Source organism: Saccostrea cucullata, unplaced genomic scaffold (assembly GCF_032062105.1).
Source record: "Saccostrea cucullata isolate Sc308-1 unplaced genomic scaffold, CSIRO_AGI_Scuc_v1 ctg772, whole genome shotgun sequence".
In the NCBI taxonomy this organism is placed as follows: Eukaryota; Metazoa; Mollusca; class Bivalvia; order Ostreida; family Ostreidae; genus Saccostrea; species Saccostrea cuccullata.
The window spans coordinates 15092-41486 of record NW_026925407.1 but is presented as its reverse complement, the minus strand read 5'-3'; the positions used below and the strand labels follow the sequence as shown (position 1 = coordinate 41486).

At 33.8% G+C, this 26395-nt stretch overlaps 3 protein-coding genes across 3 annotated transcripts in view; 1 reads left to right on the top strand and 2 right to left on the bottom strand.

The window, feature by feature from the left end:
* Positions 1-26395, bottom strand: part of LOC134268771 (uncharacterized) — a 209676-nt gene that overhangs the window by 179249 nt on the left and 4032 nt on the right. The window lies entirely within an intron of this gene.
* LOC134268761 (E3 ubiquitin-protein ligase TRAIP-like) lies at positions 2042-12464 on the bottom strand. Its single transcript, XM_062750998.1, has 3 exons — positions 12359-12464; positions 3572-4112; positions 2042-3354 (listed from the first exon to the last, which is right to left on the bottom strand). The coding sequence occupies exons 2-3, from the start codon at positions 4089-4091 to the stop codon at positions 2495-2497; spliced, it is 1380 nt and encodes a 459-aa protein (XP_062606982.1). The 5' UTR covers positions 4092-4112; positions 12359-12464; the 3' UTR covers positions 2042-2494.
* Positions 12688-26296, top strand: LOC134268760 (DNA-directed RNA polymerase, mitochondrial-like). The gene is made up of 31 exons (XM_062750997.1): positions 12688-12889; positions 13057-13191; positions 14061-14584; positions 14773-14877; positions 15167-15331; positions 15423-15494; positions 15846-15950; positions 16090-16236; positions 16365-16470; positions 17838-17905; positions 18329-18448; positions 18728-18844; positions 18968-19006; positions 19573-19637; positions 19789-19867; positions 20311-20440; positions 20570-20703; positions 21148-21260; positions 21464-21614; positions 21812-21896; positions 22091-22202; positions 22388-22466; positions 22642-22887; positions 23071-23148; positions 23289-23483; positions 23921-24081; positions 24340-24435; positions 24688-24760; positions 25175-25266; positions 25478-25557; positions 25991-26296. The coding sequence occupies exons 1-31, from the start codon at positions 12763-12765 to the stop codon at positions 26038-26040; spliced, it is 3849 nt and encodes a 1282-aa protein (XP_062606981.1). The 5' UTR covers positions 12688-12762; the 3' UTR covers positions 26041-26296.

Sequence of the window (26395 nt, the reverse complement as noted above, 5' to 3'; positions counted from 1 at the left end):
CTGAAGGACTGTAAAGAGTGTCAAACTCCAAGGTCAAGTACTGGTATGTTGGTATTGTCACAAGAATACACATGAAATATGAAAGTTATACGTGTAGATCCAATCTATTAAAAGTTATGGCAAGGCTACAGTTTTTAAAGAACAAGAGGCCCACGCGCCTTATAGGTCACCTGAGTATCATGTAACAACTTTCCAACAATTGAATTTGGTTCTGTATTAAACCAGAGGCCATGAAATTCACAATTTTGAAAGAGGCACCATTGCTTATCATAATTATAAACTTAGCATGCTTACTCTATTCACTTACGGTAATACCGAGAGGTAGATCAGAGTAAAAAAGAGAAAATGCACTTCCACTTTAAATTATAACTATTTGTGCACCCCACCCCAAAGGAACCACTGACCCTGGGGCCACATGTTGATTAATACCAAAGAGCAGATTTCAAAGCATTAATTTATTCAGAGCTGCCAACATTCTGAAATGACAAATAGTAAGGCGGGGTCTAGGGACCACCAAGGCCCCCTGCCGCTGAAGATGTTTTGTAAATGGACATGCAATCTGAGGCATGTTTCCATTTTGTTTTCTTTAAACATTGACATGAATGTGATCGGCCTTCTAAAACCAAAACGATGATACAAGCGAGCGTTGTAAGAATTATGAATATAATATAATAATAGAAACTATATAGGCTGCCAGCTATGAAAATACCGGTATTATAAACTTTGAACAAGAAAAACTGAAATCGGAAGAATATAGAGAGAAATCGTAAGGCGTATTTTAGACGCTGATTTCGTACGCCTTACGCCACAATCGTAAGGGTTGGCAGCTCTGTTTATTTTCAGACTATGTACCCTCCCCCCCCCTCCCCCACGACCCAGGGGGCGGGGGGCATAAAAAATAACCATTTTGCTAGATGCACCTTTTTTCATCATAAATATATAAACTTGGATCATTGGCATAAAACCCAGGGGCAAAGGAAAAGATTTTCAAAGAATTAATGTATTTTCACTATATAATCAATAGAGCCCTGCCCTAACACCAGAACCCATGACCCTTGGCCATAAAATTCACAATTTTGTAAGAGGCATTCTTGCTCATCATAACTATGTGCTTAGTTAGTTTATTTAATACCCAGAAGCAGAGAAGATTTTCAAAGAATAAATTCATTTTCATTATATAATCAATAGAGCCCCACCCTAACACCAGAACCCCTTACCCTGGGACCATAAATTTCACAATTTTGGAAGAGGCACTCTTGCTCATCATAAGTATGTACTTATTTAGTTTACTTATTACCCAGGAGCAGACAAGAAGATTTTCAAAGAAATAATGCATTTTCACTATATAATCTATATAGCCCCACCCTAGCACTAGAACCCCTGACCCTTGGGCCATGAATTTCACAATTTTGGTAGAGGACTCAATGCTCATTACATTCATGCCAACAGTTTGCCTGCTTGATGTCCAGGAGTAAAGAAGAAGATTTTTAAAGATTACAATAATTTTAGTGGTTTTGGCCCCACCCCTCAGGCCCTAGGGGGGCAGGGACCATAAAATTCATGTTTTGTTCCCCTTCACCCATAGATGCTGTATACCAAATTTGGTTGAAATTGGTTCAGTGGTTTCAAAGAAGAAGTTGAAAATGTTCAAATGTTAACACACGATGCACACCCGCACGACGACGGACGAAAACGGATAGCAATAGGTCACCTGAAGTACTCAGGTGACCTAAAAATCAGAAACGGTGCAAAAACTATACATTTATATCCCTGAATCATCAATTATAGGGGGCATAAATACATGTATAGTAATTATGAAGTTTTTGATTAAACAATAACAAAATGAAATTGATCAATGATCATGCAAGCTTTCTTAACCATCAGGGGCTAAACACTATTATTTTGTCTTCTTTCTATTTTTAATTATTACTGGTATATAGTGTTTAAGTGGTCAGATAGAAAGAATACAAATTAACTTTGATGACCCCCTGTGTTTCACACTTTGATTTAGAATGAACTACAAACGATAACAAATTGCTTCTAAAAATTTAATGCAAAAAAATTATTTACATATGCATGTTCAGTGTGTATCATATAAATAAATGTGTCATCACTGCACAAAAGTAGAGAATTTCGAATCAGATACTCATACACAGCTCTACTGTACAGTGGGATGTTAATTCCTTACTGAGAGAGACAACAAAGACATAGATGTGGGCAGCTAACTTTACACTGAATTGTTCATAGATATTAAAACATCTTGAAACAAATGACTCTCTATGTTTTAGTAATATTCTTTTTACTTTTAAGATCCTGATTAGCACTTAAAGGATAACTGAATAGTTTTTTCACCTAAAATCAGTTACAATTTCCAAATATCCAAGTAACAATAATTTCACCCATCTCATGATTTCCATATAACAATTACCTATAATGTATTACATGTGTGTATACCAATAGCACCATACGATGAGGTAGAAATCTTAAGGAATAATCAGTCAAGCACAACAAAATTATCAAGAGTTGGTAAAGACGGAACCTTCAGCATTTTACCATTCTTACTCACTCGACTGATGGACCTTTTTGGCACAGTGAACTTAGGTCTCCCCGAGGGTTCCGTGAATGTTTCTACACAACCCAGTCCATTGAAGCCTTTCCTGATGGAAGAACTATAGTCCCCTACTCCTGATTTTTTCTTGAATATATTGAAATGACTCAGTCCCTGAACTTCTGCCAGATCATCACATTTCTGTCTCTTCACCGGCTTCTGACTGGCTGATCCTATTTTTAGGTACTTGACCTCTGTTCCTGAGTCATTTGGGCGTTTGTTCTGAGAATTTAGGGTGCTCGATGATTTCAATATTTCTGGAGACACTGACTTCTTGGTATACTCCTCCAGGTCCACTTCTTTCACTTTTTCTGTGGAATCATCAAATAAAACAGGAGAGTCCACATTGTCCTTCAAATTCCCAAATGGACTTTCACTCATCATTTTATCCACAAAACTAACACTGGCTACATTCTCTCCATTTGGACTTTGAACTGCTTTGCGATAATTCAAGATTTTCCTTTTTAGGGAATGCTTCTCTTTTTCCACCTTTTTGAGATCTTCCTCAGAGTGAGCTAGTTGCTCCTTAAGGTGCGTTATCTCCCTTTCCTTCTCTTGAAGAATGTGATCTTTGGACATGTTTTCTCTCTTGAATTTTTCAAATTCTGACTTGACATTTTTCTTCTCGAATTTGATTTTGTCGTATTCCCTTTTCAGCATGCTACAATAAGTAGCAAGGTTCTGTACACTTTCTTTACTTGAATCACCATATTGTTGGATGGTTTCTTTGATATCAACTTCACATGCTGCAAATGGATTATACACACTTTTAAAAATATCCATGTAAAATGATGTCAATATACAGATATACAACAAAACTGTTAATTCTTACCATCACAAGATTTTCACAGACAAAATTCATGAAAAATGTGATAAAGATGAGGAATTCATTCATTTTAATGCAAAAAAAATTATGACCAAAACAATTAATTATAAACTCAAAAGAAGTTTGCAAAATGTTACCTGTCAATAGTCTCTCAATGTTTTGGTACTGTGAAAATTTCTGTTTAATCTTTGAACATGTCTCTCTCTCCTTCTCAATACATTTTTGCTGGACTTGATAAAACTGCAGTTGTTTTTTCAAACTTGATATATTTGATTGCTCTTCTAAGTACTTTGTTTCCGCTAAATCTTTCTCTTTTTTCACAGTCTTCAGTTTTTTCTGCAATGATTCATTGTCACTGTTGAGTTCTTTCACCTTGAGCTCTGTTGTGCGTTTGTCTGCCTGTAAACTTTGTATTGTGTTCTTTAACTGCCCTACATCAGTATCATCATTTCCACTGTCATCGTCTCCATCAAAAAAGAGACGATTTATGACTCGCGAGGGATCGACCCGACTTCGACAGCTGGGACAGGTGTTAGAGTTCTTCAGCCATGTGGATAGACAGCCTTCATGGAAAGTGTGCCCACACTGGACAGCTGCTATGGCCACTGACGGGTCATTGATAAAATGTTCAGCACAGATGCAACACTGGGCTTTCATGTCTTACAAAGGTATCATTGCCTGCAAGATAAATCAATCAAATCTATGTAAGAGTTATTTCATACAATGAAGTTAAGGATTAAGATTTATAATGTTGACTTGCTCCTGTTGGTATGAAAAAAATCAATACTAAGTAACAACTAAACAAGAGGCCCCGGCCCACGGGCCACATTGCTCACTTGAGCACTGTAGCTTGGAAAAAAGCAGAAGTACCCAAAGCAGAAATCAGTTTATTAATAAAGTTTAAACCCAAAAGTGGTCCCAACCAATCCTTAAAGGGGATATAGTATGATTCGAACAAACTTGAATCTACACTAACTAAGGATGCTTGCATATTTCTTTGACTACCTGTGGCTTTATTGCCCTTTAAATTTGAACTTACATTGTGGCCCCGCCCGGGTATGTCTTTTAACCACAATGAACCACAATGAACCACAATGAAACCACAATGAACCACAATGAAACCACAAGGAACCACAAGGACATCTTAATTTAATTTTAATGAATCTATATATGGTTTATATGCATTTTTTAGTCATCTGAGTCACACAGGTGACCTATTTCTATCTGTTATTGTCTGACGTTGTGCTTCCTGTCCGTCTGTTTCCTAATCTTTTGAACCATTTAAGCTCCTTTTCTTGAACAGCTTATCCAATTTCAACTAATTTTGGCAGGATACAAAGCGTCTATAGGTAAAGGGGAGCAAAACTTTTGGATTTCAAAATCTCTTACCCACGGGCCTGAGGTGTGGGACCAAAACCATCAAAATTAATGCAATTTAAAAAATCATTTTCCTTACTCCTGGGCATCAAGCTGTAAAAATTTTGGCATGCTTATAAAAGCATTAAGTCTACTACAAAATATATATGTAAAATTTAAGTCAAAAGGATAAAGGACTCTGGAAATGAGGTATTAGATTATTAATTTTTAAAAACTGTAACAGTAGTTGCACTAAATATATAAAGGAAATTAATATCTCGATTTTTTGTCATTCAGAGTATTAAGGGCTTACTTACATGGACAAGGAATGCTGTGCATTCTATTTTTGTTTTATCACTAAATAAAACATGTTCAAATCAACTTTATGATGATTAATAGATGAGCATACATGTGTACGAGGGTTGATCCAAAAGTTCGTGGAATTTTTTCATAATTTATTTATTTTTAAGGGGAATTGGTTGAAAATTACAAATGAAAATGTAGACACTTGATGAATATTTTATATTAAAAAACAGTTTAAATATCTTTGATAGTAACTCTATGGCAGTTGCCATAGAAACTGTTGTTCGGAAATGCGGGGGAGACATTAACGCGTTTATTTTCATTTTAATTCTTAATTCGTGAAATGAGAATTAAACCGCCCTATGTGGTATATAAAACGAAAATTAGGTCATTATTACGATTGCTTGATCTTTTATAAACCTTTTTGTGAGAGTTTTACTGATTTTACTGGATATTTAGTTGATGATTTATTGTTCATCTATAAGTTGTTAGACAAACGTCAAATTTTGATCAAGTCATACGTATTGTGAAAATTCTGGGATCACTCTATTTTAAATGCGTATATTTTTGACAAAGGCTTGGGAAAAATGCATTTAGTTATTGGTTTTCCAGTGGCATAAGAAATTTAAGAAACTAGAACTTCCATAGACGTTCATTATAGGTGTGGTCGCGTTTTGGATGCTCTGTTTTTAATGCATATCCCCCAAAACAAATTAAAGGACGTTGTCGGCTGCCGTACTTTTCTTGATATTGCTACTGAAATTGGAACATTATATGTAAAGATGGGAGTATTTTGAAATATGAGTGAAAAATGAAGATAAGTTGGTGCGAGAGGATACCCAGGCTTTTCTTGAGAAAAAAAATAAAGGACAGTATTTTGTAGAATTACGTACTCAAACTGAACATTAGGGTGAGTTGCTTCTATAACGTGACGTGACATATCTAACTTGACGTCGCGTCGAAGTCTCCCCCGGGTTTCACAACTATCCATTTTCAGAAAGCTCATGTGACCTCATTGGTAATTGGAAAGTGGTAAATTATTCCAGTATTGTTGTCATATTATTCTATATTATGAGTATGCTTGTTGTTTGTTTTCATCAAATCACATTAAAATTTTAGAAAGAAATTCCACGAACTTTTGGATCAACCCTCGTATATGATAAAATGAAATAATTTTATGGAGTGGTTACAGATTATAGCCATGCAGACTAACTACAGTTAAACTCGTTTAGTACGAACACGGATGTAGCGAATTCATGGATATAGCGAACTTTTTCTGGGTCCCCAGCAAAATTCTTTACAAATCCTTGTAAAATTTTATGGTTATAACGAATTTACGGATATAGCGAACTGATTTTGGGTCCTGTTGAAGTTAAATATAATGAAATTTACATCTTTTATAACGAACTTTCAAAGATCTCAAAATTTGATTAATTGAACTGACTTATTTTTGTTAATGGAATTGTATATATATTTCAATTCACAATAAAACCTTAGTTATCGAAGGTATGTTTTGTAATATTTGCTTCCCTAACATATTTGGTAGTAATTCTTGAAGGAAAACATGAATATTGCGAATTCCCTTTATATGGTTTTGCGAATTCGTTATACGGTTATAACGAATTACGGATATAGCGAATTAAATTCACAGGTCCCTGTATTAGTTAATCAATGATCATTTCATTCCTTAAAGGTAGGTTTTGGGGATTAAATTATCTCTTTATCTTGTTTTTATTACATAAATATCAAGTTGGTCATTCTATACATCTTTTACAGGGTAACAATTAATGGATTATGCTTCAAAAATTTTTACAATTGTATAGGCGAAAGCATTATAAGAAACAAGAGGCCTCGCTCTTGTGTTGTACATGTATACCATAATTTTTTTCTAATGCACTGCTGCTTTAATTTTGAAAAAAAAGAACAATGAGAATATCCCAAAGTTGCAAAAATTTTGATAAATTGCATTTTATTAAAAATAGTACTGTAATGAATATTTTAAGAGTAAAAAATTATAATAATTGTAAATTGGTTCCTTATGGTTTCATTGTGGTTCTTTGTGGTTTCATTGTGGTTCATTGTGGTTAAAAGACATATCCGCCCCGCCCTACCCCTGGGGGTCATGATTTGAACAAACTTGAATCTACACTATCTGATGATGCTTCCATATACATTTCATCTTTCCTGGCACAGTGATTCTTGAGAAGATTCTTAAAGAATTTCCCTATACGAGGGTTGTCCAAAAACTTCGTGGACAATGATGTTTTTGTGAAAATAAATGGTTCTATATAAATCTGTTGTATATCAAAATATTTCTTATGAAAAAACAAATCAAACTTGAATCTACACTACCTGAGGATGCTTCCATATAAATATGACTATTCATGCCTTTGCTATTCTTGAGAAGAAGATTTTTAAAGAATTTCCTCATTTATTTCCATGTAAAAATTTGATCGGCCATTATGGCCCTGCCCTACCCCCGGGGATCATGATTTGAACAAAATTGAATCTACACTACCTGAGGATGCTTCCCTAAAAGTTTCAAATTTCCTGGCACAGTGGTGCTTGAGAAGAAGATTTTTAAAACATACCACCAAATTTTCACTATTTCTGAATTATCTCCCCTTGAATAAGGGTGTGGCCCTTCATTTGAACAAACTTGAATCCCCTTCACCTAAGAATACTTTGTGGCAACTTTGGTTGAAATTGGCCCAGTGGTTCTTGAGAAGATGAAAATGTAAAAAGTTTACAACAACGACGACATACGACGGACAAATTTTAATCAGAAAAGCTCACTTGAGCCTTCAGCTCAGGTGAGCTAAAAACACAAAGGAGGTTACCATCTTAACCCCCTTTTCTTCACTTTTGTGTCATATCTCAATAGTTCTGTCACCTCACCATCTAAGATGTCTAGATATTTCGAAACCAAAGACATCATCAGGCTTAAGCCAACAAATTAAAAACAAAGCAATGAAGAAAAAATCCTCCTCAAGGTAATACTGTAGAGACAATTCATGCATCAATTTCAGACTTGAAAGGACTATAAAGAAAAATTTTGAGAATGTATTGTTTTGTTGTCAAAGTGGTAAAAAAGGGGATTTTCCACTGCCCCATGTAGGGCCAAATATGGGCCCCATTCCCAATTGCAAAATCACTCTGTTTTTCCCCAAAATGAACAGCATGTGTTCAATGTTTGAAAAATTAATGTAAAACAAAAATGGTCAGGTTTGAACTCTGAATGAAATGAACAAAATTTTGGGAAACTTTGCTAAAACTTTATAATAATTGATCTATTCTCTGAAATAGTACTGAATAATGAAGTAAACAAGAGGCCCAGGGGTCACATCGCTCACCTGAGCAAATCGGCTAGGAAAAAGCACAAATCAGATCATAACTGAAAAGTTTACTGAAGGGGGAGGGGGGGGGGGCTTGAATTTTAATACTACTTGAGAATGCCTTCATATTAATACAGCATATAGCTTTGCTTTTCTTGATAAAAAGATTTTTTAAAAACATTTTCTTCCTATATCTAGCTTCATAATAATTTGAATTTGATTCACCATTGTTTCCGTCCCTACCCCAAAGGGCCATATGATTTGAATAATTTAAGGCCAAAATAAAATTATAGTTTGTTTGGAATTGCCTCCCGCCTCATTGAAATGCCCCCTCCATAAAAAATTTTATTGATCAAAAGTAGGAAGATTTTTTTTTTATTTAATCTTTTTTTTTTTGCCCATTACCTGTATCACATGCACCATACAAAACACTGAAATATAGTGTCAGATCTATGTAAAATTAGTTTTCAATTAAAAAAAAATTAATTTCCCTCCCTCCCTCCTGTGTCTGAAACCCTTCAGGCGGCAATTCCAAACAAACAATTTTTTAAGTATGGCCTAAATCTTCAATACATGAGGTGGCTTACATATCAATATGACTAAACAAAGCTTATCTGTTCTTGGGATTTTTCCCTTTAATTGGCTTTATTTTTCTACACTACCCAAAAATGCTTCCATATAAATACTACTATCACTAATCATGGCTTTGCTATTCTTGAGAAGGAGATTTTTTAAAAATATATTTTTAATGTAAAACTTGATCCCCAATTGTGACCACACCCAATCCCTGGGGGTTATGATTTGAACAAACTTAAATCTACACTACATGAGGATGATTCCATATAAATATCACTAATCATGACTTTGAAGTATTTGAGAAGAAGATTTTAAAAGATTTCCCTATATTCTCCTATGTAAAACTTTGATCAGCCATTTTGGCCCCACACTACCCCCGGGGGTCATGATTTGAAGAAATTTGAATCTACACTACCTGAGGATGATTCCACATGAGTTTCATCTTTCCTGGCCCAGTGGTTCTTGAGAAGAAGATTTTTAAAGATTTTTCCTATATATTCTTATGTAAAACTTTGATCGGCCATTTTGGCCCCACCACATCATATGAAGATGATTCCACGTGAGTTTCATCTTTCCTGGCCCAGTGGTTCTTGAGAAGATTTTTAAAGATTTTTCCTACATATTCCTATGTAGAACTCTGATCGGCCATTGTAGCCCCACCTACCCCCAGGGGTCATGATTTGAACAAACTTGAATCTACATTACAGAAAGATGATTCCACATGAGTTTCATCTTTCCTGGCCCAGTGGTTCTTGAGAAGAAGATTTTTAAAGATTTTCCCTATATACTCCTATGTAAAACTTTGATCGGCCATTTTGGCCCCACCCTAGTCCCGGGGGGTCAAGATTTGAATAAAATTGAATCTACACTACCTGAGGATGATTCCACATGAGTTGCATCTTTCCTGGCCAGTGGTTCTTGAGGAGAAGATTTTTTTTAAAAAGGCCATTACTTTTTCACTAATTCATAATTATCTCCCCTTGGAAGAGGGTGTGGCCCTTCATTTGAACAAACTTGAATCCCCTTCACCTAAGGATTATTTGTGGCAAGTTTGGTTAAAATTGGCCTTGTGGTTCTTGAGAAGAAGATGAAAATGTGAAAAGTTTATGACGACGACAACCCCAACGACGACAACAGACAACGGACAAATTTTGATCAGAAAAGCTCACTTGAGCCTTCGGCTCAGGTGAGCTAAAAATCAATTTTATTCATCATAACTAGTGGTGTCAACGAGTACTCAGTTGACCGGTTAACTGTCGAACGATGCGAGTATCTGTTAGTAAAACTGCTTTCGGTTACTGAGATAAAATACATTTTACATAGTAAATACACAGAAAATGAATGTCATGTTGTGTTTAAAATTAAAATGTATACTAACACATTTCCTTAATGTTAGGTACCATTAGACTTGATATAGCGGTTCTAGTTGATCGAATTGTTCTGATTAATTTTCACAGTTTTTATAACTGAAAGCTTTGATTGCCGGGGTATACAACTTTTGAAGACCTGAGTTATAATTATTACCTCATTTAATAATTTAAGGAGATGCCGCCACAGAAATATTAAGCTTTGGGTGTTGTAAACGAACAGCTGATTCAAATCTGTTAAATCACCTAAGCTTAAAATATCATTCAGAAATCAGCAATTTACTGTACACTCCACAAATAAACTAGTAATTACGGAGTGTGTAAATAATTAATCTTCTTGATTGTGATATATTTTGGGGGCTGAAAAAGAAAACAACGAAAGCCATTGTAAAATTGTGATTGACGAATATATATTTATTTGTCTTCTTCATGTGTTGAATTCCTTATTTTCTTTAATCATTTAATCTGAAATCAAAATTCTTTGACGATATTGTATACCCTATCATATGCATGGATTGTAAATAATGTTCATATACAGTATATTTGTGTATTACAACTATCGATGAGTAAAGAATAAGATATATTTGACAGATATGGAAACTTTTTCGAAAAATCATCCAAGTAACCAGCTTCTCAATTGGAAGATTAAGCAAGTAACCGGTAACTAAAAATCATCCAATTTGCCAACACTTATCATCTTTTTAATTATTTCTTGAATGAAATCTTGCTATAAAATTTCCGAAAAAGTTGTAAATTGTTGTTAAATTCCCAATGGTAAGGGCCTGGGACCCATTCCCAAAATGGGGTGGAAAATTCCCAAATAAAAACTCGAGGTACTAATGAGCACTGAGTTCACTATATGACCCCCCCCCCCCCCCCCCATGAATTACAATGGTAAAGTTCACGTTTTGCTCTGGGAGACCCGAAATAAGTGTCAGATCAAAAAGTAAAATAGGACGTGCAAATTTACAATATTTAATAAAGAATCGGTGAAAGTATCACTTAAGTTTATTCAATGAAAATCAGTGGTAAAGGAGGAATAGCAGATGAGAGATTCGGTGCCAGACAACCCACCGAAAGACAGGTCACCGACAAAAGTGAAATTCACCAATGCGTGCAAATTCGCCGAATGGACAATTCACCGACAATAGTGTCTGTGTGTGTAGAAATTCATGTAATAATTGATAGATGTTGTGTTAAGTATTCAGATATAATAAACATAATCAAAGATGTATTTAAAAAACATGTTTTCTTTGGTTTTTTTTTTGTATATTCATCATTGTTGGTCTAGCGCATACAGATTGCTTCTCGTGAATCCGAGCAAGGTCATAGGTCGGCAATATTGAGTGAAGTTTTTGATTACATGAAAAAATGAATAAAACGTTTATTCACATATGATTTTCTCTAAATATTTGTTAAATTTCCATGTTTTATATATTCGGTCGATGATGTGTCTGTCGGTAACCCTTCTTTTGGTGACTTGTCGTATCGGCGAGTTTTATAGTGTCGGTGAAAAAAGTGTCGGCGAGTTGTCGTTCGGTGAGTTGTCTTTCGGTCACCTGTCATAGACCCGAGAGATTGGTACCCTTCGATTTTATAGAAAGAATGGCCATGTCCATGTTTTGCTATGGCAAACCCAAATTATGTGTTGGATCAAAAAGTAAAAGTGGTGCATAATGGCAAAGAAGGGGAGTTGCAGATAACGGTACCCCAAACAGACAGACCAACATCCCAATCACAATATACCCTCACACTTTTCAAGAAGGGGGTATTTAGGAAAACACACGTAGCAGAACGCCACGTTAGTATATATGGACTTTTTGTGATGATCTGTCCCAGAGTCAGGACACTGTACACAGGTTACATAACCCCCTTCCCCTCTGACTCCAGTCCCTCACCAACTGGAAAATCTGGATCAATCATCAATACCCTAACTTGCGCACTATAATGTTAAATTCATACAATGAGAATGACTTCATATATTTACCTCTCATATACCATATGCCAACAAAACACAAGATTGCAGTACATGATCAAGAAACCATGATCGTCATGTTTTGTCTTTTGAACACCGCGCCGCCAATATTTCTATTGTTAACTCGTACCCCAGATGAGAACGACAAAAAATATGTCATCCTATTTAAACAAAGCATATCTAAAACAACAATAAAAATGGTTCCATTTAAGTTTTTGCCAGCTGTTTAATTCCTCTGGTGATCATAATTTTTAAATCTGCCACCTCTCAATATATTCCGAATCATTTTTAATACAACTTAGACAAAAATGCTTGACTGGTCCGTAGAGAACCGGGAACCAGTTAAAATAAAAACACATGGAAGATGAGAAGTTTCAAGTTTACACTAATTTCTTTCAGAATAAAAGAGTTAAGTGATGTCACAATTTCTGAGAGTATGGACTTCTCGTATCTATCGTCAAAATTTCAAGAAATTGTTGAATCAGGATGTTTACAATTGTAGAAGTTGCAGCATTCATAGATATTCATCAGAGAGTGAAAATGGTAATGCACTTATTCCATTGATTGCAGACTGTTTAGAAGAAATGTTGTATAAATAAATTACTAATCTTCATTTAATTTATTAATTGATACGATAACTCAATTTAAATTTGAGATTAGACATGGATGACGACATTGTTTTTTCTTTTTCATCATGTTTACAAATGCAGATAAACTAATCAGAGTGGTAGATATTCCTGTAAAAGAAATTAAAGAACCACCAGTCATATTTAGCAGAGGCAAAAGGAAGCCTGTTCATGATGAAAACAATCCAGTTGCCACACAGCTTCAATTACTTAGTGCTGGTGAGTGTATTTTTAAAAAGTTGGAAATTGCATGATCACAGTGCTCCAAGTCACACTTGCTCTTATGTCACAAAATGGCGATCTAAAATTGTTTTTGGTCGCCATTTCAGAATTTCTGGTTGCCATAATTGAATATTTCACTCGCCATAAAAAATTCAAAAAAACCTTTTTAAATACGGATATGTATTATGTCTTTTATATCAAAGATAACTTATTATAAACTATAAAAATCTAGGTTGAATGAAATATTTTTATGTTTTTCTCTCGTTGTACAAATTACACAAGTAATCTGATTACTCTCTAAAATTTTATCAAAGTAAATGCAAGCTTGACAGCTTTTGATCGACAGGACTTTGCCTGCTGTTTGTCATGTTTACTTACTACTACGTACCTAACCCATTACACAATCATTATAAATGCCACCAAAACACTCTTTATTAGCATGATTCATTGTGATATGAAAGCAATTGACGAAATGCTTCAATAACAAGGTCGGATCCTAGAAAGTTTACAAAGTTTGGATGCCATTCTATCAGGAACATTATTCATACACGTATCTGATTCTATCAAACTTTGTACAGCATGCTGCCATAACATTACGTGATCTAAATCCATGCGACGCTTTGTAAAGTGTATTAAAGTATATGTCTTCAAACATTTTCTTTAGCAGAATCTTTAAAAGGAAGCCTGTTCATGATGAAAACAATCCAGTTGCCACACAGCTTCAATTACTTAGTGCTGGTAAGTGTATTTAAAAAGTTGGGAGATTGATCAGAAACAGGGAAATCATATATTAATTTGTTCTTGGATATGCTGAAGTTCTGATATCTGGAATATTCAAGTTCATTTAATTTCTCTATTTTATGCAGGTCTGGAAAAAAGAAAACTTCAACTGAATGTAGAAAAATGGTTCAAGGATCATGGATTTACAAGTGGCCATTCTTCTAATGTAGAATTCAAATCTGGCAATGAATCCTTTGGTGTAAAACAAAGAAGAAAGACTACTGCAGTCCAAAAGGATGCCAAAAAGCAAACAAGGAAAAAATCAACTAAAAAGCACCCAGCAGAAAATGATTCTGTTGAGGCTTTTCAAAACAGTACAACAGAAGTAGACGAAGAACAGATAAAAAGCAAGATTGATCTTAAAGAGACATACAAAAAATACCTTAAAAGAGTTGAAGCGGAAAAAGGAAAGGTTGGCAGTGTATCTAAAAAGAGTAAAAAGCAAAGTGCTAATGAATCAGAAGACATAGAAGGGTTCACAGATCGAAAACAAACTCATGGAAAAGTGTCATCAAAATCAAAGAAAGAGACAGGGAAGAGCCTCACTCTCCCCAAGCACTATAATGAAGATTTACTGAGTTATATGAGAGCATCATTAATGGGAGGAATGGTATATCTTAACTAATCATGTATTATAAAAGAATTTATTCATTTTAGCGTTAAAAGGATAGCATTAGAATTTTAAGATTTATAAAACATTTGAATTCATTGAACATTATTTTCAGTGTTTTATCCAGTATTGGATCCGTCATTTTTTTGCTTTTGCTCATACCTGTGACTGGTGGGTTTTTTTTTCAGATGCACCATGCACATTCAGTCTTGATGCAACATTCTGTGAAGCCTTTACACAAAATCACAGATCCACACATCTTTAACTGTGTTCTCCTTGGCTGGGCCAGAAAGGTAAATGTCTAGTGATGGAATAACCTTTCTTTGTATTATGAATTGATGTCCTGGCTGGTTTTTGGTTCGGAAGTTAACTTGAAAAATTGAAGATGACAAAAATCTGAAAATTTTATATATTTATTAATTTTAATATTTATTAATTTTATAGATTTATTTTAGTCAGGACAACTGCCAGGTATATTGCATGAAAATGACAAGGATCTGAAAATTTTTATACAGATTTATTTTAGTCTGGTCAAAACCAGGATATATTCATCTTTTTTTGTTAATTTTAATGCCATTCCAGGGAAAGGATGTAATGCTGAATGAAGCACTGGCTCAGATGAAGAAGTTCAAGATCCCAGAAACTTATGACACTTTTGCTGCAGAGTTACTTTGCATTGGAAATAAACGGAACTATAAAGAGAGAGAACATGAAATTAGAGACATTTTACAGATGATGGAAGAAAAGGTTTTGATTAAGATGCATAAATAAGCTTTAATATCAAATTGTAAGAATACTCTAATGTAGTGTTTCACATAGTCTTCTGTTTGTTTTCTAGAATCTTGATATCAAGTGTATGTCCCAGAAGATTGAATACTTGACTCCAAAGGATGCATTGAATGTTATAAAGGTAAAGTGTAATTTCTGTAAAATCACCTTATTTTCATGGGGTAATTTTTTTGTGAATTCTTAATATCTATTAGTGTACTCGGTTTTTTACACAGTATGGCCCTTATGTGCCTGATAAGAGACTGCCAGTTAGGTCATTCAGAACTTACAGCATGCAAGAAATGCTCCAAACTTGCTTTAGACTTTTATTTATGATGCTTTATTTAGTAGTTTCAATGTAGGCCATACTTTAGATATGCTGCAGCCCCATCATGGCAGCAGATATTAGATATAATTAAGAAGTTTATAGTCATTTTCCACTTAATTTCAATTTTTGCATTATTCTAAAAATGTCTTCTTTTTCTCAATTAAGGTTATCCAGGTTGTAGAGCCAGGTTACAGTCATTTAGGAAATGAAAGTTTAACAGCACAACATTACTCTGTTCCATTACTAGAAGACTTCAATAATCCACCTAATGTAAGTTATAAGTGATAATGTCTTTATTTTTTAAATCTTTAAACAAAATATACATGTGAGTAATGGAATTTTCATCTGGATGAGAAAAAAAACCCAGAAATTTTTTAAATGCATTCTCCATGATTAATTTTCATTGTAGAAAGATGTTCCAAATCCACTTTACAGAATTATATCAAACTCAAAATTTGAAGAGAATTTGCAAAAACAGCTTCAGTTTGAAGAAAAGGGCTCAGTTTACATGGATAGTGTATATTATACAAAACCTGTCGGTGTAAAGAAAGAGCAGGTACAGTAATACAATTGTAATTTACATAACACAATTTATTTAAAAGATGTACTTGTATATGCAATTTATAAGAATGATGCAATGTGATGTGGATTAGAATATAACTGACCACCTTCCATCATTGTCAGACAAAGAATCATTTACTGGAGCAGTTCCATAGAGCACTGTATGGAGCATTTAGATTTCATCTAAAAAAGCATTCCAAAGGAAAACTTGATCCAACCATTGAAAAAGGTATAAACAGAATTACATACACAATGATGGTACATGTATTTTTATGGTGTCGAGCTTTAGCTCGGCGCACATATAGCCATGATGAAATCTCTGACTGTTCACCGCTTTTTTCATGTGCCAAATAATATAGTACTCGAACCAAGACCTTCATGTATCTGGCGTAGGAATATACATGCCACTTTTTGCGTTTATTCCATAAATTGCTTGAAAATCATACAATTTCAACAGTCTAATACTTAGTTGACAACTCACCCACTTTCATCGGGTTACTTTTTTAAATTATTCTTTATGACAAAATATATATATGTGTAATGGAATTTTCATCTGGATGTATTTTTAATTTCCAAAACCCAGAAATTTTTAAACAATGCCGATGGCTATGTGGTTCTAGGCCAGTAAATTAATTTGTAAACAATTAACTGGAATTGTTTTGACAAATCAAAATTTAAAATGGTTTCCGATAGAACAAGATTGTTATCAAGACCAGCAGGATATCAAATTCAAAATTTGAAGAGAAACAATATTTATGTACATACATGTCAACAAAACAACTTTCATTACCTGATTACATAAAGGGCAGTTTACATTTAGACACATTACACTGGTTAATTAAATTAATTAGGCCTAATTATGAGAGAGGAAAGTTAATTTCAAATCCTCTAAAACTGCACCAGGGACCTATATATAAACAATACATTAGCATATACATTTACCCTTTTAGCACACAATTTATTTTTAAAAGATGTACCATAATTCAGTATATGCAATTTATAACATGTCAATTTGATCAATAATTTTTTATCATTGTTCATAAATAATTCAGCAAAGCCTTTTTTTAAATAGAAGAATTATCAATACATGTACACAAATGACCAGATTTTTACATCTTGGGTGTTGGCAAGTATGGTCCTGATAGTCTTTTAACGGGGTACTGACTAGTGACTACACATACAAACCTGTTCTCAAGCTGTTCAGTTGGACCATATGAGTTGAATGCTTTTATTTCATAAATGCTGAAATCTGGGTATTTTATCTAGATATACATGTACATGTACAACTAAGCTATATAATTATTTCACGGTATCACTGCCATAGCTAAAGCGCGGCGCCATTGTGGCCCTTCAGGCCTTTGATTTAAAAACTACAGAAGCAGGAAATAGTGTTGTTGGAAAAAAAACTGTAAACTTTGTGTGGAATTATTGTATTTCGTTTGAATTCAGTTTTCATGTTCACATTTAAAAAATTCAATACCAAAATGTTAATATCTGTTCATTCTTAAAAAAAAAATGGTTACATGTATTGGGGTTTATTTATTGAAAGGGGAGGGGGCATTTGACTAAATTTCTAATTTCTCCCTTTGATTTCAGATGTTGAGCAAATATGGCCTTTTCTGAAAGCCTTAAAGACAAATGAGTACATAGATTTGATGATGAAGGTAAAGGGCATTTTGGTTACATATATAAGGTGGCATATATTCTACCATATAAATAAAATAATTTGTGATTAAAAGAAAGAAAAATGGAAAACAAAAGAGATAGGAAACAAGCTAACAAGTATTAGTTTGTAAAGCTGCAATATGTTGATTTTTTTGCATCCAAATAGAGTCATGTAGCCAAACTAGTCATCATCTTCTTTTATTCAAAGGTATATTATTCAGTATTCAACGCTATACTATTTATCTATATTTTTGAAGTGCCCGGACTAATTGATATAAAAACAATAACATGCAGTATCGGTACTCTTACAATATAAAAAAAAATTAATTGATAAAAAATTTTTATTGCATGTGTTTGTAATTCTGATAATGGAAAGCCCTTAATTTATTTGAACTTCAACTGTACTTTTTCTTGTGTGACAGGAAATTGAAGTGGTGGCTGAGAAAGGGTACTCAGCTGGGTATAGAAAACACCAGCTGGGATTATCTGTCATCAACTTAATCCAAAGGAAGTATTTTAAAGAATTTGGATATTTGGAGCTGGTAAGCATAATTTTATGTAATAGTTTAAAGAGGGACTCTTGTAGCCTGTTTTTATTTTTCTTTAGGAAACTTGATATTCTATTAAATATGTAGGTAAATAAGTGCAAAATAAATATGCACAGAACAATTAATTATTATACATGTAGCATTTTGAGATACATGTACATGTACCTCTGCATGTCTGGAATGCTTTATGACAGCAAATTTGTTTCTACATGCACACATCTCTTAGATATACAGTGTACATGTAATTTTGAAGGGGATGTATATTTTTTTCAGCAAAAAATGGTCTACAAAGAATATATTGGAATTGTGTTGGATGAAAAAAATCCCAGCAGATGCCACAGAGAAATTTGGCAGTCATTATGCAGGAAATATACTGGCAAAACTGCAATTGTAAGATATTTTCCTTGTTCAAGAATATTAAAGTTTACAGGTCAAGTGTTAGAGTGTTAACTCAAATGCTTACAGTCTATTATTGTTTCTTTTCATTAATTAGAATGATTCACTGTTTTTCAGCTTCCAGATTATAACTTCCCAGACCATATATCATACAAAGTAAGTAAATGTTTACAACTTAGTACCAGGAAGAAAGATAAAAATAAATATATCCACTATATTTTATATCTGTCTGGCATAGACTCTTTTGAAAAAGAGAGTGTCATCAACTCTTTTGAAGCAGTGGTGCATGCTGGTAGATTTTGCAGACTTTACATGTATTTGAATAAAGAATTGATAATTCATCTAAATATAAATTTATATTCTCACTCACTTTGTTCGTCCGAATATGAATTAATTATACTCTAAAAATAACAAACAACCATAAATGTAGGAATGCTGCTCGCTAGAACATTTTATTACACATGTACATGTATATACACTTATGTTCATTTATTATATTTCATTCATAGGTTTTTCGCTGCCTGAAGTCTTTATATTTCTTTAATTTACAAATCCTTTAAGTTCTCTTTACATATTTTAATTTACTAGCCCTTGAATTACCTTGCTTTCTAGTGAGCTGTAGAATGACTTGTCCTTCACGCTTGGACTATTTATATTACATGACCACGTGAGAACCCTCAAATCGAAAGCTCTCCAAGAATAATAAGTATTCATCTTTTCAGATTGGAAATTTCCTTTATTCTTTGATGAATACACATTTGAAGATGATTTCCAAAAAACATGATGGGTATGTGTTTTTACAAAATATATTGTTTTTCATAAACTTAATTAGAGATGAAATGTTGAAGTTGGTTTTAACTGTAAATACATGTAGGATATAATCTCAGAATTGCAGTAATATCTATCGCATAAAAGCCTCTGATTCTTTTTTCTTGTAGCTCTACATCCAATGTCCCTGTTCTTAATTTTGTAAAACAAGATGAGAATAGAGATGGGAAACTCTTAACATTTGTTCAGGTAAGTACACATACAAACTTGATTTTCACTATAGTTCATTAATTAAGGTCTAGAACCAGAATTGTTAGAACTTTTTCTTTGTTCTGAATATCTGAGAATAATTGCTTGCATACAAAACATTCTGCCAGAGTCAGGGAATCGATTACACTTGAAAAGAGTTACATGTAAGTATAGGTTCCATAACAAGTGCTCATTTATAACTTACAGGTTTTTTTGTTTTCTCAAACTCGAGTTTCTTAAGATTTTTCAATTTACAAGAAACACAAGGCTTGCTAATGAACTTGAGTTTGAGAAAACCAGTTATTGAGATTTGGTTATGGGACATAAACTTGGACTTGTATGCTGCTATAGGACTGAGGAAGTTTCCTGTTGTAGATAGAACATCTCTACATGAAAGAAAAATGACTTGGGAACATTTCAGAAATTCTGTGTATTAATTTCAGCTACATCCCCATATAAAGAAGATTTGTTTGACTGACACAGTAATGAAAAGTGAACAAGCCTTTTACCCCATGTTGGTGCCCCCTGTCCCTTGGCATGGCATGCAGTTAGGAGGATTTATTACATTTAATAGTAAGTGATACATGTCTAAAATAAGTGATAAAATTACTGCGTTCAAAGATTTTCGTACATGTAAATTGCAAAAAAACATCTAATTATGATTTTATTTTAATGATGGCATAAAACCTGCATCTTCTCTAGGTGATCTCATTAGATGTCTAGATGAAAATCAAATGGAACTAAAATATCTGAAGAAATTCCCCAAAGATTGTCTAAATCCTGTCATGGATTCCTTAAACATTCTAGGTACCTGTGGCTGGAGGATCAATACAAAGGTAAGGGGTCTATTGTAACACAGGTATACATGTATGTACAGTTGAACTTCATCTTTGGTATCTTGAACACAGATAAATGTATCTCCAATACCATGGTTATGTTGAAGTCATTTTGAAGTCCCAACTTCTGATTCCTCTAGGATTTTACCCTGGATATCTAGAATCCTTGGTTATCTTGAAGGTTTTTTCTTGGCCCCTTTGAGTTGGAGATAATGATGTTTGGCTGTAAATGATCAATATGGATATTTTTTTTATTCTCAGCATTTTCTTTTAGAATTTGTTATATATATAATTATGTGTTGTAATTTCATTGAATTACATTTGGTTGATAGAATAAGAAATAGGGTAGGTAAAATACCCCTACATGTTCATTCCACTGTAATGGTCACATGCTATCCTTATTCATTGTTGATATATGTAATTATTTACATGTATGTCTTCCAGATGCTGGATGTTGTTATGGAGCTGTTTAAGAAGAATGCTGGTGTCTCTTTGGATATTCCACCTGCTAAACACACCATGCCAAAACCTGTCTTCCCTTCTTTAAAAGTTAAAGAGTAAGCAAGGAGCATCTTTATTAATACCAATTTATTCAGCTCATCAATCAAAATGAAAATAATATCCAGTACATACATAGTTACATGTATATAAAAATAAATCTCAGATCTGATCAACATACACTATATTTTTTTGTTCTGAAGGCTTTGTTGTATATAAGATGATGACTTTTTTGGCTTGTAACTTGTATTTTCAAAAACAGGATAAATGAAAGTGAAAATAAAATGGATGAAGACGAAAAGAAGAAAGTGAAAGCTGAATTATGGAAGAAATACTATAAAGTGAAGAAAGATAGAGCTGAAACACACAGTCTGTGGAGTCACATGCATCGAACACTGTCACTGGCAAACTCAGTAAGGGATTCATTACAGACTCAGTAGATTATCACAAAGGAGCTGAGATTATCATCAGTCATGGACTCAGTAACAGAACTTGATCAGTGACAAACTCAGTTAAAACATTTTCTTTTTAAACTTGTGTCATAGTTATTTGCTAACTTTTTGTCTTAAAATTACACAAACAAATTTAAATTGATTTGTTTCCTATCTAGATTAGAGATGAAGTGATATGGTTTCCACACAGTTTAGATTTCAGAGGGAGGTCCTATCCATTTATGCCCCACCTGAATTATCACGGTATTTATTGTTTATAATAAGCAAAAAAATTGTTTTCATGGAGCTTAAAGTACCTGTACTTTAATTTTGTAATCTACATTGTAATTGTGTTTCAGAAGTTTGTAGTGAATAATTTTAAATTGGTTCCATGGGGAAAATTTTTTCCAGAGCTGCAATTCTTTATTCTTTGTATTAATTTTCTTTTTTCAAACCAGGGGATGATGTGAGACGGTCCCTTTTCCAATTCGCTAATGGAAAACCTCTTGGAGAAAAGGGACTTGATTGGCTGAAGATACATCTGATTAATTTAACTGGCTTCGCAAAAAGGTATAAGATTATTTTTTTTAGTTTGGGAATAATAATCTCAATTATTTACAAGTACATGTATATGATGTTTAAACGTCAATGATTTACTCTTCATCCCTTATTATAAGTGAATTCTTATAATAACAGCACAGTACGTGAATTCTCTAGGCAATTTGCTGTAACTATGTCTTTGTACTTCTTCCTAGGTCTTCAAATGCAGAGAGGCTTCAACTAGCCAATGAACTATTACCTGATATTATGGATTCTGCTGATTATCCTCTTGAGGTAAGCTCAATTTCATCACTTTTAACAGAATTATCTTAAAATAAGCTCAGATCTTCACCTTTTACAGGAAAAAACTACACATCTATTCTGTATGAAATGATTTTCATTTTGCTAATGTTTTTGGGTGGAGCTCTAATCACCAAAATGTTTAACCTTTATTAATTGTATTCAACAGGGAAGGAGATGGTGGCAGACATCAGATGAACCCTTTCAGACTCTAGCTGTCTGTATGGAGATAACGGATGCTGTGAGGTGTGAAGACCCCAGTAAGTTTGTGTCCTACTTCCCCACTCACCAGGACGGGTCATGTAATGGTCTCCAGCACTATGCAGCTCTGGGCAGGGATCAAGCAGGGGCGGAGTCGGTCAATCTGAGTCCCTTCTCTCACCCTCAGGATGTGTACAGTGATGTTGTAGAACTGGTAAGAGGTTTTAAAAATCATCAGATTATAAGGACACAGTTTATTCTGGTGCAGCATGTGAAGATACATGTACATTGTATGTACAATATTTGATAACTGGCATATTGTACATGTACATATACATGTAAGTTTGATTAAAAGTATGAATTTGTTACGTCTCATTACTTCATGCTATTTTCAAAGGTGGAGAAAATAAGAAGAAAGGATGCAGAAGCTGGCCTTGAGATAGCACAGAAACTGGAAGGGCTTGTCAAAAGAAAGGTTCATAAATAATATATCGGAAATAAATTTGAAAATATTAGAAATACAAGAAAATAGAGCAAGTGTTCTATTGCAGAGCTTTCTTATCAGTTTGTTGAGAACCCCTCTTGCATGTAACATGAATATGTATACCATTGCAGACAATCAAGCAGACCATTATGACTTCTGTTTATGGGGTCACTATGTACGGTGCTAAGTTACAGATCCTGAAGCAGATCAGCCCTTTACCTGACGAGGCCCTGCCTAGTGAGTTACACTCACTGGCCAGTGCCTACCTAGCCAAGTGTGCCTTCAAGGCCTTAGAGGAGATGTTCTCCAGTGCCAGAACAATTCAGGTTTGTCAAGAGAACAATTTTTAGCAGGGTTTTGACGGAAACTATACCTTTCTTGTTTATTTATCTATTTTTCATTAGCTTTTTATGAATGCATCTTGTCTTATTTTAAAATGACTCTTTGATAAAATTTGTATATAAGTACCGGTACATGTTTAGTCAATCCTGGTAAACTGGAAGTTGATGATTAAACTTTACAGATTAAAGTTTGAATTATCTAAGGATTTTAGATAACAAGGTTAAAATTCATAAAGAAAAAGTGATTGATACATATACTGGGTACTGCCAAATCACTTTGACATATTTTTTGTCCTCAAGATGTCAGTGTTCAAGATACAGTTCAACTGTACATGTAAATGTAATTTCTACTTTTGAGAAAAATTCTATACATGAGCTAGTACATGTATTTGTCATCTTGACTGTGAGTATTTATGTTATAGGACTGGTTTACCCAGATAGCCCGAGGGATGGCGAAGACTTGTAAGATGCCCACTCAGTGGATTACACCTATGGGAATGCCCATAATTCAGCCCTACATCAAGCAGGATATTCAAACAAAGTTCAAGAAGGACTACAGCATTGAAGAACTGATGAAGCTGAAGTGAGTATAGTATTCAATTAAATAAAATAATAAAGGAATAAAACCCAAGTTACCTAGCATGAATTGAATGACATTATTAAAATCATTTTACAATAAGTGTAATATATGTACATGTAGATATTGGTATGTGTAAAGTGGTATTTCGTAGAAAAAACTCGTTTTCATATTTTTCTTTAAATTTAAATTGTATGGGTATATTGTGAGTTTGTGATTTGTGACACTGTTCTGTGTGTTCAAATGAGATGTTTTCTTGATCAGAGTGGAAAGCAGGAGGCAGAGAAATGGTTTCCCTCCAAACTACATCCACTCCATTGATGCCAGTCACATGATGCTCACTTCACTAGAAATGTACAGGTATTGAAAGTCTGTTTGATCATTCAGACTCCCTAATGAAATTCATTTCTAGGATACTGTTCATGCTTTGTCCACTTTACACCCATTTAAGTCAGATGACTCAAATGCAACTCATTTATTAATACTTGATCATATTGTTTGTCTTGGATTGTTATGACTGTATGTTTTATACATGTACTTCAAAGAGGAAAGTAGTTTTCTTTTTAAGTTATTAAGATACATTATTATACAGTGTATTATTACTTTTTTCAGGGCCGGGTTAACTTTTGCCTCAGTACATGACTGCTACTGGACACATGCTATTGATGTCGACTCAATGAATAAGGTGAGTGTGTGTGTGTGTGAAGAGAGGGAAGGATATGATTAAAAGCACCATGCATGAAATATTTACATTTGTATACACTGTAATCTTTCAGTGTTTTCCCTTTATTTCGAAGTAAAGGGTTAGAGATCAGTTGTAACAGGCTAGGGGCAGAGGTTTATGAACAGAATCTCTCTGACCTTACAACAAATTTTTATTTCAAAGCGGCATTTTTGTCAATTGAAGTGGTCAATTTTGCTGGTAGCCGGTTCTTAGGGAAAACGCTGATCTTTAATCTGTTCTGTTACACAACCAAAAGTTTTCTTTAATGGTAAAGAGCATTTATCCAAACTATCTGACAGGACTTCAAAATAAGTACAGGTATGTACATGTGTATATGTACGATTTATTTTAATGATCGTCTTTCCTCCTTTTCAGTTTTGTCGGAAACAGTTTGTTGCCTTGCATAATCAACCTTTACTAGAAACCCTCTCTGCTGACTTTTTAAATGATATACAGAAGTACAAAAAGTAGGTATTTTCCTTGTGGATAATTTTCAAATATTGTTTTTATATTTACCATGTAAAAAATATCTATAACAGGAATATAGGTGCACAAAAATTTACTGAAAATGTTTAAAGCTTTATTCATTTTGTTAACATTTAAATTGAAAGCATAAACTGTTTTGTATGGTAGTGTGTATGTATAATGTTTAAGATAATATGGTTTATTTGTATTTAGGGAGCATCCAAAGTTAAAGAAATTACACCAGCAGGCAGTAGATGACTTAAGTGAACTTGTATGTAATGTACCTAAAAAGGGTAAGTTAATGGTAGAGGTACTGTTTACTGGAAATTTTTTACCTGTGTTTTATTCTCACCCCTTCTGCCCTAGCCAATAGTGCAAGAAAATAAGACAGAGTGAATTCAAAGAAAAAAGTATGTAATTTCATAACACTGAGTGGGCGAAATGAGAAAGGGGCAAAATTGTTCGCAAGTATCAAAGGGCGAAAAAATTGGAGGAAAATAATCCTGCATACAGTATTAATAATTCTGTACAACTTTCCATTTCCAGTAATAAGACAGGTTTGGTAAATGTTACTGTTAAATCTAGATGAGGAAAGGGATGCTTGGCATTTGATGAATAAACAGCAACAAAATATCCATTTACAATAGCGTTTTAGTCCGTTTTGTGATTCCTTATGTATTCTAGTGATAATTTTAGCTTACCAGTACACATTCTATTTCATTTCAGGCACATTTGACTTGAACATAGTGTTGGAATCAGAGTATTTCTTCAGCTGATTCAATAAGTGATATACCATGTGAATTTTTTGTGACACACCACAAAGCTGATCTGTGATGTTAAGTAGATGCATTGGTATCTGTGATTTTTTTTAATATATTGACAGCTCTAAAAGAAAGGGATGCAACCAATTTCATTTTCTTTATATCATAACTTCATGTTTTACATGTATGTGTTTTTACACACACATAGCAGCTCTATCTCAAATCAGGAAGTTCTATTTCCATCAGTATTCATGTGTTGTTTTGTTATATTTTGATTTGTTTATGAGCAATGAAATAAAAAAATGAAGAAAAAAAAGATTATTAAACAGGTGTTAAATGAAATTATATCCAGGACAGCTATTCTGGTGAG